Source organism: Lissotriton helveticus, chromosome 3_1 (assembly GCF_964261635.1).
Source record: "Lissotriton helveticus chromosome 3_1, aLisHel1.1, whole genome shotgun sequence".
NCBI lineage: Eukaryota > Metazoa > Chordata > Amphibia > Caudata > Salamandridae > Lissotriton > Lissotriton helveticus.
This window is the reverse complement of record NC_136061.1, coordinates 562,627,976-562,648,813: the sequence shown is the minus strand read 5'-3', so window position 1 is coordinate 562,648,813 and position 20,838 is coordinate 562,627,976. Positions and strand designations below refer to the sequence as shown.

General features: G+C 44.4%; 1 protein-coding gene across 7 annotated transcripts in view; it reads right to left on the bottom strand.

Moving 5' to 3' along the window:
- Positions 1 to 20,838, bottom strand: part of FTCDNL1 (formiminotransferase cyclodeaminase N-terminal like) — a 221,454-nt gene that overhangs the window by 86,691 nt on the left and 113,925 nt on the right. For all 7 annotated transcript variants that reach the window (XM_078680499.1, XM_078680504.1, XM_078680503.1 and 4 more), the window contains one exon: positions 3,010 to 3,204. In XM_078680499.1, the coding sequence (XP_078536625.1) occupies positions 3,010 to 3,204 (195 nt within the window). The remainder of the gene's footprint in view (positions 1 to 3,009; positions 3,205 to 20,838) is intronic.

The following is a 20,838-nucleotide window of genomic DNA, read 5'->3' as shown; positions in this document are numbered from 1 at the left end:
GAATTCCGGGATTTCTGCCGTCAGAAGAACAGCAGCCTCGGTACACAAGTGTGAGCTGTTGTGATCCACGCAGGTGGAGGACAGACAGTTTCTGGGTTGTGCTGCAACAGCACGCTGACAGGTTCCAACTGCACCCATCAGTAAGCAGGCAGAAGCCTTTAAGGAGAAGATGGCATTCCAAGGCATCTGTGCAAAGAGGGAGGAAGGAATTGCAGCTTGGCCAATGGCCCAGGCCACCCCTGCATCCTTCTGCCACAATTCAGATGTGCATGTTCAAGCGGTGGTGGCAGCAAGTGCAAGGAAGGCGGTTCTTATTTGAGCCACAGCATCCTCCTCATTGCCCAGCCTCATTAACACCCAAGACTCTGCAACAGGGTGCATCTCAGCCAGGAGCCGCCTGTAATAGGAAGCTATCTGAGAAGGGAAGAAAGAAGTCAGAGAATGGGCGGAATCACAGCCAGCTCTAGCTCATTACCTAGGTCTTCGGCTAAAGGCCGGCTGTGAGTGGTCAAATGTTGGCTGCAGCAGGTGCATAGAAGGCAGCTCCTCGCGCCGTCCACCAGCCTGCTCACTGTTGAGTTCCTGTCTTTGTCCCTGACAGTGAGAAGTCAACAAGACAGTTTCTATACATCAGCTTTTTAATGGATAAAAACCAGACCTGAAAACACAAACAATATACGCCTGTCTGGAACCCACAAATTGGAAGGAAGCATTAGGATGTGTATTTAAGATACTTTCGGGGAATAAAGCACCTGTAAATCTGGTAAGATAGCTCAGGTGGGTAATGCATCTCAGGTTGTCAATACACTTACTGAAGCAATCGGTGTGTTACCTAAACCAGTTTGGAAAGTTAATGTGCCTGTTGTGTCTGCTGTAGAGCACTCTGTGTAACCTGAATGTTAAATGTACATGCCCTTGTAAGATTTCTCAGTGATTTTAATGCATCTTTTTTGCAGCGATCCTAGGCCACCAGGTGGATCTCAAGTTCAAATTATGGCAAAATATCTCAATGAGTTATGTGCAGATGCAAACATCTGCATGTAACCTACGCAGCAAAAGCTTGATCTGTTAACTTAGAGGACTATTTTGCATTCATTTGCTTTTATAGGAACGTTTCTCATAATGGTGTTTGTGTAATAAATGGTTAAGTGACAAGCTTTTTGGTGTTTGTGTAATAAATGGGTAAGTGACACGCTTTTTGGTGTTTGTGTAATAAATGGGTAAGTGACAAGCATTATTGAAATATAACTCTTTTTAAATTGTATATTTTGTATTAGCAAACTGGCACCTAATTTCTTACTGAAGGGGGCATCTACCATGAACTGCATTTACCATAATGCTAAGGGGTGAACAGTGCTGGAAGATGAAGCAGTGTGCTCCCATCCCCTTCTGTTTGAAAAGGCTCCCTTGAGCCATTGATTTGACGAGCTTTTGGAGATGCACCTGTGAGAGGTACTGAGACCAGAAAAGATTGTGGCAGCCTGCTCAGCAACCCCAGACTAAATTCGTTGTAATCTCTACTGATGACAGATGATATTCAGACACCCTTGTCTAGAGATTTACAGCACTAACCTGCACCAACTTTGGTGAAATACTCCAGTAAATATTCAAGTAAGCATTTACCATGAACTGCACTTACTATAATGCTAAGGGGTGATCTGTGCTGGGAGGCGAAGCAGTGTGCTCCCACCCCCTTCTACCTAATTTCTTACTCCCACAATAATCTGGAACAGTCTATGGCACCTTATTTACTTATTGTGAGTTTTGTAAAGCATTGTATGCATTTATTGGTTAATTCAGAGCACTAGAAAAAATAGAATTACATGAATACTTAAAGGAAAATTAAACAATACAAGTTAGAGTCTTATCGGATAGATTTAGCCCATGTCTGATCTTTTTCAAGTTCACCCCTTGATCAGCCAGGCAGTCCATTAGAAAGCTAGTCTGTATATTTCAATCTTAATGCGTTTCCATTAATCATAAGTAATTAGGTTTAGACCTCAAGATGCGTTGAGGAAGCAATAGAGATTAGCGGATCTCAAGGATGGGAAGAGGGTGTTGCAGAGTTAGAGTTTAAGATGCTGCTCTCCTGGGTATCTTCCTCCAAGTTTCAATCTCTTGGATTAATGTTGTCAAATCAAGTAGAAAGATGCTGATCCAGCTCATTATTTTTCATGATTGGCATTCTTATCTGCAGCACAAGTCTCAATCAACAAGTATGAGAGTATATGGTGTTGTAATGCACAAAGATCGAATGGCCCCTTATTCAGACCAGCAACTCATCCTTTTGTGGATGTTGTCTTACACCACTTGAATACTCAATTGAAGTGAATTCTATAATAAGGTAAGCACAGTGGGTTATTCACTGGCTGTAGTTATTTTTCAGTGCCTCCCAAATGACAGGCTTGAAAATCAAGGGTTGTATTACAGATAGAAAGCACTGTCCTGTGTGCACTGCACCTTCAAATTGGGGCGCTGGGCGGAAACAAAGACAGTGCACCCCATTACTTATAATGCACTGCCTCCAAGGTAGTGAGCGATAGCACCAATCTGAAGGGTGGTATCATGGCAACTCCTTTTTCAGCTCCAGAGGGATGCCGTTAGAGCGTGTAACACAATACGGCACAAGGGCAAAATGCTGCCCTCACTTGATTAGAGCCATGCCCCCATGCACACGGGGGAATGCCCTCTTAAGATAGTGCCTGAGCTGAACATGCGCCAGCACTATCTATATACAAGAAGGAACCGCACAAGGATCTGCAGCCCCTTCTGTAATATTATAGTACCCTTGGCCACAATAAATGCGTGCACATGCCAGTTGCACACCGTGGCACTGACCATAATATGGCCCCAGCTTCCAGGCCCAACTTAGCACTATATCTTTCTCGGAGCGATAAAATAGGATCCACTGAATTGGGTAGCAAAAACAACTACTATTATGCAACATATAGCAACAAAGTTTGTGGTGTGTGAAATAAAGGTAGTCAATAGCGTTATTATGTAGCCAACCTGTAAGTCCATAAGGTCTAGACGGAACTGCTCCCACATCGGCCCTTATTCCTTCCATGTCAAAGTCTTTCCTCTTCCTGAACCAGCCCAGGTGCTTCCGTTTCTCAGCCAGACTGCGCTCTTCTGGCTTGTCTGCCTTCCCAAAAAGAAAGAAGCTGCAGCCTGGAACCAGGGAAGCCAAATCCTCCGAAATTCCTGGGAAGTAAAAAAGAGATCCAACTCTATAAACTGATCATCAAGAAGACTGCACAATGTGTGACCAGCGACCAACATGCCCCCTTTTTCTCTTGTATTACCAGAACGATTGTCCCGTGAGACTCATTCCAAGGTGGAAACCTCGTGTATACCTTAGAGAGACCCAATTTTTAATTCATTGCATATTTTCATATATTTTTAATTCATTGTGAACCAAAGTTAAATTACAAAACAAACACAGGACAAGTTTTGTTTCAATCCAAAAAGTTAATTCATATGAAACAAAAGTGTGAAATGAGTGATAATAGTGTAGATGATGCAGTGCTTAGATAGTGATTTTATTTGCAAAATACAAGACAACATATACAATTTCCAATGGTGGTCTACATTATCTGCAACCGTTCTTAACAAGGTAGTGTGAACTAGTAGACAATCCCTTCATTTTGATTGTACATGTTAACCAAAAGGGAGGGTTTGTCAACATTTCGATCCAGTCTGATTGTTAGGGTCTCTTCAGGACGTAGTCATCTGACTACCAAACCACCTAACTCATAAATTCACTTGTAAATAAGGAATTTAATACTGGGCCCCTGAATTTTCACTCATTACCTAAATCCATAGTAATGGAGATCTCACTATCGTTAATAACTCAATATAGTCCCCAAATACTGAAACCATCATCTGTTTAATGTCATTGTTCATCCAAATCCATCCAGGAGCAGCAGAAGCTGTCACTACTCGCTACGCCGCCATTAACTTAATGGAATCAGATGAACAATTAGATTTAACATACGATGGTTTCAGAATTTTGGAACTATATTGGAGTCATTTATAATAATAAATTCACAGTATTTATTTTCCATGTACCCCCAATCATATTATATACAACTACTTCATCTTACATCTGGCGACCCCACTGAACAACTACAAACCCCAAATGTACTAGAGAATTAAAATAGAATTATCAAACCTCTCTTATATGTACTACGTATATTATACTCGATTAAAACGAACCTATTTGAAGTTATGAAATGAGAAATAGTGACCAAGATGAGATGGAATGGAGAGAAGTCTTTATATATGGCAGGAGGTTACGATATGTGAGGTTGTTGTTCCAGATTTCAATGCCTAGGTGTTAATAGGAGGACATCAGCACCATTTGAATGTGTTTCAGGGTGAGACTGGAGCGATATATGTATGCAATGTCACCCTCAATTTTAACAGAGCTATCTAGTCTGATGATGTCTTATTCGGTAGGAACAAAGATGTTTAAAATTGGTGAGGAGGAGTCATTAAGCCAGGTTTCAGTTAGGATCATGATGTCCAGCTCGTGCGTAAGCATGAGCTCGGCAATACCAGCTGCTTGTTTGACCGCTGACCTGCAGTTAAGGAGCATCGATTTTATGTGCGATTTAGTTATTACCGTTTCCAGGTATGATGTGGGGACAGGGACTAGGTTGTCCTTGTTCATAGTTCTGCATGTGACAGTAGTTTCTCTACATGGGTTGGAAGGAATAGTTTGAATATTGAGTGGTGAGAGTGGAGCATCACTGCGAGGGCCGTTATTAGATAGAAGTAGTGAGTGGATGATATCCTCAGACAGATCGTTAGTAGAACTATGGGGCCTGGAGTGGGGATTAGGAAAACGTTGTGTTTTCCCAAGAAAATTGAGCTGGTTTTCCTGGACAAAGTTTTTCTCCTGTATTGCTCATCTGTTACGGGAGTATTGGGTTGATTTGTCTCAAGCATCAAATTGATCATCCTCAACTTTTCCATCTTCAGAAAGACGTGTAATAGGTTCTGCAAGCTATCTTTAACTAGTTGAAGATCATGCTTGAGCTCTGCAAACTTATCCTCAATGGAGGGCGGGTTAGCAATGTGTGAAGCCGGACTAGAGGTAGAGAGCAAACGATGCCCCATGGGGAAAGGGGTAATGTAGGGGATTACGATTCCTCACGCCGTTGCGGGCTCGAGGATGGTGTACTTGAGGCTGAGAGTGGGTGAAAGGTAGGAAGAGTTCACTTATTTACTTTCCCTACAAGTCTCTTGAGTTAAGGAGCAGTGGGCCCCATTGGACTAGGGGATACAAATCCCCCAATTTCGAGCTCGGGCAGATTATATTGGATATACAAGCTCCAGGTTCTTAATCATTGATTTTCTCGTAGGTTCCAGTGGGCTGTGAGATCTGGTTCAGATGAGGTGGGAGAGAAACGGCTGCGGTGGTAGAGTTAGAGGACGTGGTATCGATGCTGAGGGTGGACTTTGATTCGGTAGGGTATCCAGACGCGTACTTTCCAAGGTATTTATAATCCTCAAAGATTCTGTCAAACTGATTAAGACTTCTTTCAGATGCTTGCATGAGGATGATTCCATTGTTATAGAGGGATATGGTAATAACTGCATTGAAGTCTGGTGAGGGCAGTAAGATTACTTGGAAACCAGAAGTTAAGACTTTTCCCAACTGGGCTCTTCTGTTACTGAAGAGTAATAGGTCATTAATCACAGCACCCTTCAACGTGCAGAAATAGGCATCCAATACTTAAGTTTCAGGGAACCGTTTGAGCAGATTTGTTTGAAACTTTTAGCAGCTTTTTTAGAAAGGTTAGGAGGGATAAACCATCTTACGTGAGTTCAGATCCATTTGAGATAGGAGATTAGCCTTAGAGTTAGTATTAGCTGATGCCATACTGGAGATGTAAACAATGTGGTGGATTGTGTGAAGAACAGGTTAGAGACTGATATCTGCCTTATGTTTCAAAAAAGGTCCTACTGTGCGGTAGACTTTTCAGAGAGAGAGCAAGTTAACAATGAGAGAAGTCAGCTGACTTAAGCCACTGGCTAAACTTCACTGTGAGCAATGGCATTCTGCACATTACCAAGGAGGACAGCGCACAAAAAGTAGTTCCCTTCAGTGTCAAATAATACTATATAATGTGTGCATTTTGAAACAAAAAAAACTATTTTGCTTTTAGCCAATATTTATTTTAAACTGATAAGGAGAGTCTGGCTGCTCCCCAAAAATAAAGTATCCACAACCATGACAAAAAAACCTAACCAGCCTAAAGGCGGACAGCTGAGGCCTGTCCTATTGGGTTTGCCAAAGTTCATTGATAATCCTTGATTTTGCCCCAATGACTTTGCCTGCCGCTTGTTAGCCCCCTGAAGAAACTGTGGGCCAGATTTACGACCATTTTTTGCAGTCACAAACGGGAAATCGGCCCGTTTGAGACCGCAAAATAGGTCTGTGCAATGTACAAACCCTATTTTCCTAGTCGGTAATAGCTTACCGACTCGCATAATAGAGTTTGCAACTCACTATTAGGAAGGGGCGTGACAAGGGCATCCCTTCCTAATAGCGAATTGCACTTCTATGTACAATTGTTTTGCGGTCGCAAAACATTAGCAGTTCAGAGGACCCTTTCCCATTCGTGACTGGCAGCGAAAATATCTTTTAAGAGCCGGCAGTGGTCCCACAGGCCAATGCCTACTCTTAAAAATTAAACAGAAACGTTTCAGTTTTCTTTTTTAAATGCATCTATTTTCCTTTAAGGAAAATGGAATGTATGTAAAAAAAAACTCTTTATTTAAAAAGCAGTCACATGGCCTGCTGAACCCCAGCAGGCCACCATCCCTGTGAGTGCTGGCCATTCCCAATAGGGTCACAAATTGCAACAAACTGCGACTTGATTATTAATGAGACAGGTCTTTTGCGACACTAATGGGAATCGTAAACAGTGACTGGGACACTGTTGTACATTCCATTTTGAGAGTCGCAAAACAACGCAATTTGCGTTTCACAAAATGGAAGGGTCATACATCTGGCCATGTGTGTATTAATTATACAACAGTAGGCTATTAGGCTCCACCAAAGGATACGATTACCGCATTTTTCTCTGCATCTTGCCCCATGTTGTCACTACCACCAGCTGGTGAGAACAGGCATTTTGAGTGATGTACAGTGCTGGATTACAACGGAATAACTACAGTATGTCAACCAGTAGCACGGGAGCTACTGGAAGCTCTCCAGCTACCTTTGAATCTTCCTAGGGTGTGCAGCCAAGTCTACCAAATAGAAGCTTTTGTTTGCCTGAAATAATATATTGATAAGGGTATTTGTACCAAAGTTGAAAAGTGTGAATTTCAGACAAAAACGTGTGTATTTTCGGAACTCATAATATGTTTTGTGAAAAATGACCGAATATCTCAAAAAACCTTTAAAGCTGATATTTGAGTGATAAACCATGTGGCATTGAGGAGACTTATTACGGATATGTGGAATTCCAAATTGACGAAGTCTTTTTACATTTTTGTTTGCAAGCCTGGATGATGGTGTGACGAGATAACTGCTGGTAACCTTGCACAGGGGTGGTCACAAATGTAATGTCTGGTGTGTTCACTATTAAAGCACTAATACGATTAGTAGCTCGGGATAATTTCATTTCACATAAGTAGCTCTCGTTACAGAAAAGATTGGAGACCCTAGCCTACACGGAGCCAAACTGCGTTAAATGGGAAACAGTGCAAAATCCAAAATGAGGCCAAAAATGACGTTGCCAGTTGTATAACATATTAACATACGTACCTCTCGCAGCATGGCTTAAAGTATATTTTTCATACGAACATATATGCCCTAAGCGAGAAAGGACGATTTATATAAAACGTTGCCAGCATGGATTTAGTAGAAAACATCTTTAAAGTAGCAGATTCTAATAACAAAATATCTCACTTTCGCTTAGGAAGAACTGCAGTGCCATCTATTGGCCACGCATGGAAGTAGACAATGTGTTATTTTGCATTAAAAAGTAATAATCATATAATCTATATAAAATGTTGAAATTAAATTAATAAAAACCTGCCAACCAAGCACCTTTCTGATAAGCAATATGGAAAATACCAGTTTAATCAGCCTTATAAAAACACCAGCTAGTGATTGAGTGCACCCTGCTAGTCAAGTAGACTGAACTCAGAAGCTACTTTGCTTTTTAGCTTCCAGTAGTTGACAGATTAACTATGACTGTGTTGAGTAACAAAAGGCAATTCAGTTTATGGTGTCCGTCAAGCGGGGGCCGAGAAATAGGGAGAGGAGGGGCCAAAAAACGTGACTGGGTGTGTTAGTGGTTGTGTGGGTGTGAGTGAGTGAGTATGTGTGTGTGTGGTTGTGTGTGTGAGTGGTTCTGTGGATTATGTCAATGGTGTCACTGACCATGTCATGAGTGACGTAATATGTGACGTAATAAGTAGTGCTTTGGGGGGCCTAGTTTATATTTAGCTCAGGTAAGTATAACTGCTGAATTTCTAGGTTTTCATCCCTGTGAAATTTGAGCCTAATTAGAACGTCCCCGTAACCTTTGGGTTTTTCATTGGAAAAAAATATACAAATATTTATATTATATGTATATTTATATGTGTGGGTGTGTGTGTGTGTATATATATATATATATATATATATATATATATATATATATGTGTGTGTACTCTGTAGTTATAGTTAGGGTTACCTGAGATGGAATGGAAAATGTCCTAGCTAACGTAACGGAAAGTTTCAATTCTATTAAGGACTCGGAGGCAAGGATTATGCCTTCTTTCTCCACTTTATTGCATAGCAGCGAAGACAATAACAACGACTACACTTCCCATGAACCAAAGGGAACGCGTAGTAGAACAAGAAAATACATAGGAACAGCCAATCACAAGTCCCGGATCCAGTGTCCAATCAGGGACCAGGGAGCCCGACATAGTCCATCAACAAAGTTCTCTCCTCCTCTTTCTGACCGCCTGGACAGCCTCCCTCTGCTCTTCAGGAATCTTACTTGTGTGAATCCGAGCCTGAGGGTAAGAGGGACATATTTACCAGAGGAATTGTTGAGAGAAAACTTTCCCAACAAAAACTTATACACATTGCAGGATGATTCAAATCCTAATGCATACCTCAAAAAACCAAGATAAACTCACATTACTTACTGCCATACGGGGAGGGGTCTCCTCCAGGAGTCCAGGGAGGGATAATCCTCGTCTCCGAGTCCTTAATAGAATTTAAACTTTCCGTTATGTTAGCTAGGAAATGTTTAATTCTATGTCAGGACTGGAGGCGAGAATTATGCTTGTTCAAAGCTTTCCCACTACCAAATGAGCCACATTCAGGATTGGTTTAAAATAAAACCGCTTGAACGTAGAGTCTGACGACCAATCTGCTGCGTTGAGTACATCCTCTAAACGCGCTCCTAGGCTGAAAGACTTTGAAGCCATAGCACCCCTTGCGGAGTGAGCCCCAAACTGGCTAAGGCTGATGCCTGCTTCCTGCATCACCCAGCGAACCCAAATAGCTATAGTGGGTGAGGAGACTGCCTTAACCGCATGCGTGCGGCGCTTTTTTCGCGCTGCGCGTCTTTTTTTAAAAAGCCGCGTTACATGACGAGCTCAGCTCGTCATGAGCGTGCGAGCGGCACAACTCATGACGAGCTGAGCTCGTCATGAGCGGGGAAGGGGTTAAACGGCTTACGCAACGAAATAAGGAGCCGACTCTCTCCTGGAGGGCGATACTCCTCAGTCATCTCCTCATATACTTTGAGGCAACTGACCACACAAAGCTTTGGGGAATCCGGAAATTGTGCATAGGAGATAGATCTGGAATGGCACTTCATGCATCTGAGAAGGGTGAAAGTCACTCCATCTGGAGTAAAAATTCTGCTTTAAATGTCCAAAGCTCCGACATGTGACACTCGCCTACAAGAAATCAGACAGAAACATGGCCAGTTTTGCTGACAATTCCTTCCTAGAAAGGTATCTATTCGGTTGCCATGACAAAAACAGGTTAAGAACCTGATTGACGTCCCAGAGAGCTGAATAGCAAGGTTCCGGAGGTAGAGATAGGCGGATGCCCCGCAACAGCCGACAAACCAAGGGGTGCTCACCCACTGGAGCTCCATCCACTGGGACGTGCCCAGAAGAAACAGCAGACCTAAAGGTGTTGATAGACCGATAGGCCAAGCCCTCCAAAGGCCAACTGGGCTAGAAAGTTCACAATGTTGACCACATCTGAAACCAAGGGATCAAAGCCCCGTCGCAAACACCAACGGGTCCATCTGCCCTATGCGAATCGGTATCTTTTGACAGTACTGTCCGCCCATGCCTTGGAGATAAAGCTCTCAGCCTCTTGCAAAAGGCCAGGGGCTTCCCATCTAGCCCGGAAATCCGTGACGCCATGAGCCTCAGAGAATTTGTGGATACTAGATGGTGCGGATACCCGTCCGGACTCGTGAGAAGAGCCGGAAACTGGGGGAGTATAATCGGAAAATCCCAAGAAAGTTCCAGAAGAACTGGAAACCATACTTGAGACCTTCAGAGGGGAGTTATCATGGTCAGATCTGCCAACTGTTGACGAACCTGGGCAGACGCCCTCGTGATCATCGCAAATGGTGGAAAAGCGTAACCCAGCACAGAGTTCCAATTTTGGAGGAACGCATCATTCACCGCCACCAAGGGATCTGGACGCCAGCTGAAAAAACATAGGATCTGGTGATCCAGTCTGGACGCAAAAAGGTCCACAGAGAATGGGCCCCAAAGGATGTTCAGTCTCGCGAAAACCGACTGGTCCAGGCGCCAGAGAATGGAATCTCTGAAATGGCGTGAATGGAAATCGGCTTCCTGATTGTCCAGGCCCGGAAGTTACTCCGCCGTGACGGAGACTGATGATCGAGGCAATACTGCCAAAAACTCGCCGCCAGGTCCGATAGGGCTTTCAATCTGGTACCCCCCAGATGATTCGCATAACGGACCACCGAGACGTTGTCCATTTTCAGGATCACACACGACTGCACTGAATCTTTAGCCCAGCAACGTACTGCGAAGGACCCCACCAGAAGTTCTAAACAATTTATGTGTAACTTCTGTTCTTCGGGAGACCACAACCCTCCTATAGAGCGATCCCCGAATCTGGCACTCCAACCGAGCCTGCTGGCATCCGATTCTATGACCATGTCTGGAGCGGACCGAAAATCGCCCTTCCGTTCCAAGCCTCCATGTGGTCCACCACCATTGAATCTCGGACCTTGCCTCGACAGGCAAGGGGACTTTGTGAGAATACGGATACCCTTTTTGTAGGAAAAAACCTTTGAGGCGTTGCAGGGCTCTGTAATGGAGGGGGCCTGGAAAAATGGCTTGGATGGAGACGGACAAAAGACCTACTGCTGGAGGGAAATCTGCGGCTTGGCGAGAACCCGTCGCAACTCGTGACAAATCTTGGTCACCTTCCTGCCCGGAAGGCTGAGCGTTGATGAGGTGGAGTCTATCGCGAATCCCAAGAAGGTAATGCTCTCAGTAGGCTGCAACAGAGATTTTTTCTCGTTGATAACAAATCCGAGATCTTGGAGGAGTGACACCGCCATCTGAAGGTGTTGCAACAGACGCTGAGGGCAAGCAGCCATCAAGAGTAGGTCGTCTAGATATACAATCATCCTGACACCCCTGGACCGCAGGAACTCTACCACCGGCTTGAGTACCTGGGTGAAATACCACAGTGCCGACGAAAGGCCGAAGGGGAGAGAAGTGAACTCGTAAGTGCGGTGATCCCAAAGGAATTGCAGGAACCTGCGGTGGGGTGGGAAGATCGGAACTACCAGATAAGCATCCTTGAGGTCCAGACGGACCATCAAATTGAGAGGTCGGAGAACATCCGTGAGGAGGTGGATCCCCTCCATCTTAAAATGGCAGTAAACCAGTCATTGATTGAACTCGCTCAGGTTTATTACCGGTCTCTTGCCGCCATCGGTCTTGTTGACCAGAAAAATGTTGCTCAAAAAACCACCGGAATGTCGGGAAGTAAGGGCGATAGCACCCTTCTTGAGAAGAGAAGATACCTCTTCGTCTACTAGGCGGGTGTTCTGCATGGAAAACTTAATGGGACGTAGAGGAAACTTCTGCACTGGGGTCCCTTCGAACTCTATGTGAAAACCCCTCACTGTCTGCAGGACCCAAGCATCGTGTGTAATGGTTAACCAAACTTGAAAACACCCCGCCAACCGCCCTCCTATTTCTTGAGGGGAAGAAGGGAGAACTCTCAACTGGGCTAGAGGCTGTAGCTCCTCCACGGTATCCTCTCCCTTTACCCCTTTTTGCATATGTGGGGTAAATATTTCCAAATCTGTACTGGTCTTGATACTGTCCGGAGCCTCTCTGGTTGGTCTGGCGTTGCTGACGACTGGCCTCCCTCGGCCGCCCCTGCAAAAAACATGGGGAAACACCTTTTTTATGGTAGACTGAGCCCGGTCTACTGAGGTGAAAGTATTTACAAATTTACCGAGCTCCTTCACAAAGGGCTCGCCAAATGGCCCACCTTGTGCGACAGCACCTGCTTCCGAATCCGCCAGGTCCCCTAGCTTCGGGTCAATCTTGATAAGAAGGGACCGGCGGCGTTCTGTGGAGAGGGCACAGTTCGCGTTGCCCATAAAGATGATAACTTGCTGAGCCCAGCCTGACAAAGTTTCGGGTGAAATCATGGACCCCGACTCCTTCGCCTCCTCCGCCATGTCCAGTATTTTTGTAATTGGACCAAGGGCGTCCAGGAGTTTATCCTGGCAGGCCCTCCAAGATCTATCTATGCCCTTTTTGAGGTCCCTGATTAATTTTTGGAGGAAGGTACCCATACGGGGATCTATTTTGGGCGTGAGAGCTACCTTACCATCCAAGGAGGGGCGAGGGCACTCCGCCCGCAGACAATTGCGAGCCTCTTCTTCAAGGCGGCGTCGAATATGGGTGGCCACATAAGCTGCTACCTTATCGCCTGGTGTCCACTCAGAGGACCATGGGTGAATTATATCATTATGATCAAACATGTCTGAGGTGCTCGGAGGATCCTGAGAGGTACCCGGGAGAGATTGTGGGACCGGATCTGCCAGAGGGGGAAACTGATCGGGAAACGGGACTGGGGCCAGGGCGGAGGGTATCCCGGGAAGAGGCGCTGGTGGGACTGGCGAGGAAGACCTGTCTGAGGCGATCAAAAGGATCATTATCTACCCCTGCCTCATGGGAACGTTTAGGTGGTGGGGAACCCACAGTGTCCTGAGGGGTACTGGTGGAAGGGGCCTGGGGTAGAGAGGCAATTTGCTGAGACAGATGGGCAAAAGCCTGATGAATTTGGCGGGAGAGCCCATCCTCAAGCGGGGAAATGGCCTGATCCACTGCCCTATCCACTGCCCTATATATGGAAGTATCTACTGCCTTGTAAAAGGCGTCCCCTCAGGGCATGTCGGCGAGGGGGTCCTCCTCCTCTTTATAGTCGTCATAATAATCCATAGTGGGAGGACTTGAAAATTACAAAAGGTAGCTCCCACTAGAACTGTACACAGAGGTCTTGATTGGATGGGTGGCAACCTGAAATCTTTTCTAAGCAGTACACCACCAATCACCGGGTCCTAGCCCGAGGGACAGAAGCTGGCACAGAAATTTCAACAACACACCCTTGTGTCAGGGTGAACTGGTCTGGGTGGCGTCCCTTGCCCAAGCGCTGAATGATACCAGACCTCCACAAGGCGTTTGCTCACCGCAGTGGAATACAGGCTCTGCCCTTATCAGGTCTATAACTGGGCTTGAGGGAAGAGCGCAAAACCAGAGGAGCAGCGATCCGTTTTTTAATCTCAACCGCACCGCTGCTCTACAACCTGTTGTGGCAAAAGACCTCAGACCAGGGGCCCACCGCAACGCTGGCGCGACGTTTGAAACTCCCTGAAGAGAGTTTCAACGACGCGCGCTATGGCTCCTGCGCCCACTGGCGGTGGGAGGACCAGGCCCAAGCCAGCAAGGAGCTGCAAAGGTACGGACGGAACCCTACCCGCGGCTCACTCCCGCAGCGCAGCCCCTGCCGCGGTAGACAGATTAAGAGACACGCTACGCGCAAAAGAAACCAATGAAATTATGTACGGCGCTAGCAGCGAAACTCTGCACACAATGACAGCTACCGCATACCACAACATAAAAGACCCATACCGGGTAGCGATGCCAATAGCAGCACAAACAAGCACAAAACGCTACTACAGTGTAAATACTGAGCATAAATACGCCATAACAGCATTAAACACTTAATAACTGAGGAACATGCCAACATCAAAGACAAGTATATAACAGCACTAGACAGTTAATCAAACTGAAAAGTACTTATCTTGCTGCGTAGCAGCGAAGAAAGTGGAGAACACTGTTGATGGACTTTGTTGGGCTCCCTGGGCCCTGATTGGACACTGGATCCGGGACTTGTTATTGGCTGTTGCTATGTATTTTCTTGTTCTACTACACTTTCCCTTTGGTTCATGGGATGTGTAGTCTTTGTTATTGTCTTCGCTGCTGTGCAATAAAGTGGAGAAAGAAGGCATAATCCTTGCGTCCGGTCCTGGCATAGAATTCCTTTGATTTGTCTCTTAATAACTTTTTACCCATTTAACGAATCTCCGCAAAACTTTGCAGACCAATGCCCCCTAAACAGTGGCAGAAGATGGGAAGATTGCTGAAGGGGGTGCAAAGAAAAAGGGGGTCCCAAAACAGATTTGGACCCCAATTCATTTCACATAGATATTTTGTATTGGACATAGCACAAAAACAGTCAGTCGCTTTTCAATTAAATTTCACAGGAATGTACAGTATACCATGTAGATGATCCTTTTTCACATGGCAACTACATTTTCTTAGTGGTTGTTCAGTTATAACACAAGACATCTCAGTGACATATGGTGTCACAGTAGTACCGCGGTACATAGCGATGATAACTCAAAATATGATTGGCTACTGGCAGATAGTCCAGAGTGGAAAGACAGCCATGGTGGATTAACAAGAGCTGTGTGCTGTATATTAGTATCAAAAATAGAGAGGGAAAGGTTATAAATGTATTGCAAGTAGGCTTCAGAAAGCTCACATGAGGTAGAATTGGTAGGAATATGCCATTTAATATGCGTATTTTAAAAAAAACATTTTAATAGACTACTGCGGGTGTTTCTAGGAAGAACCACAGTACTGTAAAAAAACATTTTTAAAAATGGAGACATGTTTGAACGTGATTTACATATACTGTAGCTTGACTCTTAAAAGAGCCTTTGATTTTAGGTGAAAAACTTGTACTTGGGAATTGTTGGAAATCTATTTTTGATGTTACACAAGAATACATTATTGCAATGGGTGTTTAAATGGACACCATCTCCACGATATAGTACCTTGGTATGTATCGATGAAAAGTTACTATGTGAATGGCTAATGACTGCCTTTACAAAAGTTAAAGGCAGCCATCTTGTCGGCCAGTGGCAATATCACCTACAGGCACACCACCGAACTCCTGTCGACCGACCACCGCTGTGTCCACTTCTTCTCCACCAAACTCACCATACACCACCACGCCCATCGCTACCCTTGCAGAAGTTGGAACAAGATCACTGAAGAACAGCTCACCTCCTCCCTCAGCAAAACCCCTCCTCCTCCGACATCCACAGACGCTAACACCTCAGCACGCAACCTCCACTAATAGATCTCTGACTGCACGGACAATCTGGCCCCCCTGAAGGTAATGCCAAGCAAGCAACCCTCCAAGAAACCCAGCTGGTTCTCGCCCGCCATCCACAAGTCCAGATGCACCTGTAGACGATTTGAGAAGAGATGTAGGAGCAGCAAAACCCCGGAAGACCACTCAGCCTTCAAAACCGCACACCACCACCTTATCACGAACGAAGAAAGCAGCCCAGCAAGAAAGAATTAAAGCCAACGAACTCAACAGCAAATAACATTTTTCCATGGTCAAGTAAATTCACCAGCACAGAGACAGCATACATTCAACCCTCCCAAGACCTCTGCAACAAACTCTGCACCTACTTCCACCACAAGATCAAGGAGAAATACGACAGCTTCAACACCCCACCCCACCCACAACCAATATACCCAAAACCGGACTCCAGCAAACCCTCCTCATCTGGACTTCCCTAGCTGCAGACAACACCCTCAAGATCATGGAGAGCATCCACTCTGGTGCACCCTCGAACCCCTGCCTGCACCACATCTTCAACAAGGCCAGCACCACCATCATCCACTTACTCTGCAGCACCATCAACTGCTCCATCGACTGTGCCACCTTCCTGGATGACTGGAAGCACAATGAGATCAAGCCCTTGCATGAAGGCACCCCTCTGATGACCAGACTGACCTTAAGAACTTCAGACCCATCTCTCTTCTCCCCTTCCCAGCCAAGGTCATCGAAAAGGCCATTCACACCCAACTTTCCAAATTCATGGAAGCAAACCACATCCTGGATCTCTCCTAATCGAGCTTCCAAATCAACCAGAGCACACTGCCTCGACTGAGGCAAAACGGCAGCCCGCATCCTCCTTGACCTCTCAGCCCCCTTTGATACAGTCCCTCACCATACCCTATGCACAACACTCAACGACCACGGCATCCATGACAAAGCCCACTCATTCCTCACCGGTCGAACACAGAGAGTCAGGCTACCTCCGTTAATCGCCGAACCCACAGAGATCAGCTGCAGCTGCTCCTCCCTGAGCCCCACTCTCTTCAACATCTACATGGCCCTGCTTGCGGCCATCATCAGGAAGCACAGACTAAACATAGTCTCCTATGCCAATGACACCCAGCTGATCCTATTGTTCACCAACAAACCCACAGTCACCAAGAACAACTTCCATGACGGGATGAAGGCTATCGCCACCTGAATGAATAACAGCTGTCTCAAGCTAAACTCAGAAGAACAAAGTCTTCATCATGGGTTCCACCTACTCCGCCTGGGACGACTTCTGGTGGCCACTGACCACGCACAAAACCTTTGCATCATCCTGGACTCCTCACTCACCATGGACTGCCAGATCAACGCTGTCTCATCATCCTGCTTCCACAAGCTACGCCTGCACCGAAAGATCTTCAAGTGGATCCCCACCGAGTCGAGAAAGACAGTCAGCCATGCACTCATCAGCAGCAGAATCGACCACAACAACAAACTGTACGCCAGAATTACCCAGAAACTCCTCATGAAACTGCAGACCATTCAGGGAGCCGCCACTAGACTCACCCTCAACATCCCCCGCTGCAACAACATCACCGGCCACCTGAGAGACCTCCACTGGCACCCAGTCTACAAAAGAATCACCTTCAAGCTCCTAACACATACTACAAAGTCCTACACGATGTCGGACCAGAGTATCTCAGCCACCGCCTCGCATTCCACACACCCTCCAGGAACCTCCACTATGCCCATCTGCCCTGGCCACTATCCCACGCATCTGCAAGACCACAACCAGAGGAAGATCCTTCTCCTACCTCACAGAAAAGACCTGGAACCTGCCTCTCCACCTTAGGCAATCACAGTCACTGCCTCATTACAGGAAGGAACTTAAGTTCTGGCTCTTCTGGCTCTTCGACTGAACTGTAGCGCCCTCGGCGGACCAGCAGCGCCTCCTCCCTCCCCCCAATGCCTTGAGAACCTTATGGGTGAGTAGTCGCACTTTAAAGGCCACTTGATGGACTGTTTTTGGGTGCAGTTTAGCTATGTTCTGGGTTACACCTTCTGATCTAGGTAGGTATTAGGTTTGGTATTTGTTCCCTACCTATTTCAATAAGTAGGGGGAAATATTTATAACTCTTTATATATTTAAAAAACAAAATGGAGTACTGCGGTACTTCAGAGGCAGAGAAAAATACATAAATAAAAAAATTACATTATTATACACTACGGGGCACATGCATCAAGCATTTTACCAGTCGCAAACGGCCTGTTTGCGACCGGTAAAATGCTTTTCCGGCGCATCAAAGGCATTGCATTTGCAAAATAGGTAATACAATTTTTGCGAGATTACCTAATTTGCTAATGCATTTAGGAAATCGCAGTTTGCGATTCCTTAAATGCAATGCATGTAGCATTACCAAAATGCGACTTTACATTTAGGAATCGCAAATTACCATCAACTTCAAGTTGATGGTAATTTGTGAATCCTTTGAAAAGTGCACAAAAGTGGATTTTTCAAAGTGCCATGTGGCGCAAACACATGCCGTAAGGGCATGTGTGTGCGCCACATGGCACTTTGAAAAATGTTCACAGTTATATTTTTGGGGGGGTGCATCAGGGGGGCGTCAGGCACCCTTGCAATTGCATTCGCAATTTGCGATTACCAATTTGGTAATCGCAAATTGCGAATGCATTCCCATTCATTCCAATGGGCCGAATGCATTCCCTAATAGCAAATAGCAATTTGCAATTCACTATTAGGAAATGTTACAGATTCACAAAAATATTTGTGAATCAATCATGCATAGGCATTTGCCATTATCAAATAGCGAATCCTTAAAATTCGCTATTTGGTAATCGCAAATGATTACCTTAATGCATGTGCCCCTAAATCTTACAAATATACTGTATTTTTCTATTATTAACATAATTAAATATGCACGAAAAAGGTCTATGGAGTAGTGTGGTAATAGCTACAAATTACTACGGTACTTACAACAAATGTGCAGTTCTCACTTCAATACACTCCACTGAATGCCCCTCCACTGTACGTCCCTCCACTGTACAACACTGCACTCTAAGCTATTCCACTGTACACAACTCCATAAAGCACTATCGCAACGTTACCTTACGCGATAAAGTTTATGCTATTCCACTGTACGACACTGCACTTTACTGTATGCCACTCCATTCCAAGACACTAGACTGTATGCCACTACAGTCAACTTTACAACACTCGACACCAGTCCAGGGTACACTATTCTACTAAATGCCACTCAACTCTACGCCACTATGCTGTATGCTTTTTCACTGTATGCTACTTCACTTAATTACATTACACTCAACAACCGTAAACTGCAAAATTTGGATTTTTCTTTAATTAAAAATAAAAAACACTGAAATTCAATAGAAAAAAACAAAAGGTTAAGGATAAGTTATAGTTAGGAAAAGTTTATGTGTTCTTTCTATAGAAACCCAACTTGAACTACACAAACATTAGAAATTCTAAAGTTATAGTTATAACTTACATTTATAATTTACGCACCATCGTCATATTACCATAAGTCAAGCACTTTTGTACACAGTCTGGTCACCTCACTCACCACAACACATTGGCTTTAGCTTGCCACTCTACCATGCATTGTGTTCTCACAAATCATGTCATTTCAGATATCATACGTGTTTGTATGAATGCTATGATTTCACATGCTACCAGTTATTTAATATGCACAGGTATAACTAGTACATAGAGAAGGGGCGGGTTATAGTCAATGTAGTGTGACAGGTGAGGTGGTTAGACTGTAGACAGACATGAATTGACATAATAATTTGAAAATGGTGCGTTAATTATAAATGTAAGTTATAACTTATCCGTTGATATTATATATATATATATATATATATATATATATATATATATATATATATATATATATATATATATATATATATATATTTATATTTTCACTGAAAAAACCATAGGTTTCAGTCATGTTATAGTTAGGAATTTGCATTTAAAAAAAACTTTGAAATTCACTGAAAAAACCTTAGGTTTCAGACATGTTATAGTTAGGAATTTGCATTTAAAAAACCTTAGAAATTCACTGAAAAAACAATAGGTTTCAGGGGTGTTATAGTTAGCTGGACATTTCACTCATACAAAACCATTGAAATTTCTTCATTATAGTTAGTTCTACTAACTATAACTTGCGCACCCGCAATCCACTGCTGCTGATGTCACATATTACATCATTCATGACATGGTCAGTGACATCACTGATGACATCATCCACGTGACAATCAGATACACCTCATCATACACTAGTATAACCTTTCATCACTCACTGTAAAATACAGAGTACCCACACTTTTTTCATCATGCCCCCAGGATTTGGCCCCCGGGGGCTAATTCGACTTGAAGCGTGGGAGCCCGCGCTTAGTTTTTTTTTTTTTGATCGGCAGGGCGCAGATTTTACATGTTTTTGTTATAGGTTTCTTGTGCCTCGGTTCTACCGAGGCACAAGATGGCTGCCAACACGTCCTGATTTGGAGTGTTGACAGTCAATTAGAATACAGCTCATGCACGGCAGGGTGCGCGTATCCTGCGCGGCCATAGATATATATATATATATATATATATATATATATATATATATATATATATATGTACTTTTAAATGTCATTTTCTCAGGAACTACTGAACAGAATTACACCACTTAAGCAAAAGGCATGAGTCTGAACCAAGGACTACCTCTTTGCCAAATATGGTGTAATTCCGTTCAGCAGTTTGGGCTGTAGTCGCGATGAACGGTTCCTATGGAAAATTGTATGGGGAAAACAAGTTTTGAGACCCCCCTTTTTTCTCGGCCCCCACTTCACGAATCACCCCGAGACTTTCAGGATAGGAGCAGACCGGAGCGCCCCACCAGTTTTGAAAATTTCGCGAAGATTCGTCAACCGGCGCCAAAGTTATTCTAAATAGAATGTTGCGGATTTCCTATGGAAAATAGGTCCTAACTATAACTATCTACTGGTGACCGTCAGTAGATATATATATATATATATATATATATATATATATATTATTTATTTATTATATGTGATCAAGGCCCGTGGGAAAGGCTGAAACGCGTCATGGCGATTTGGGACACTGA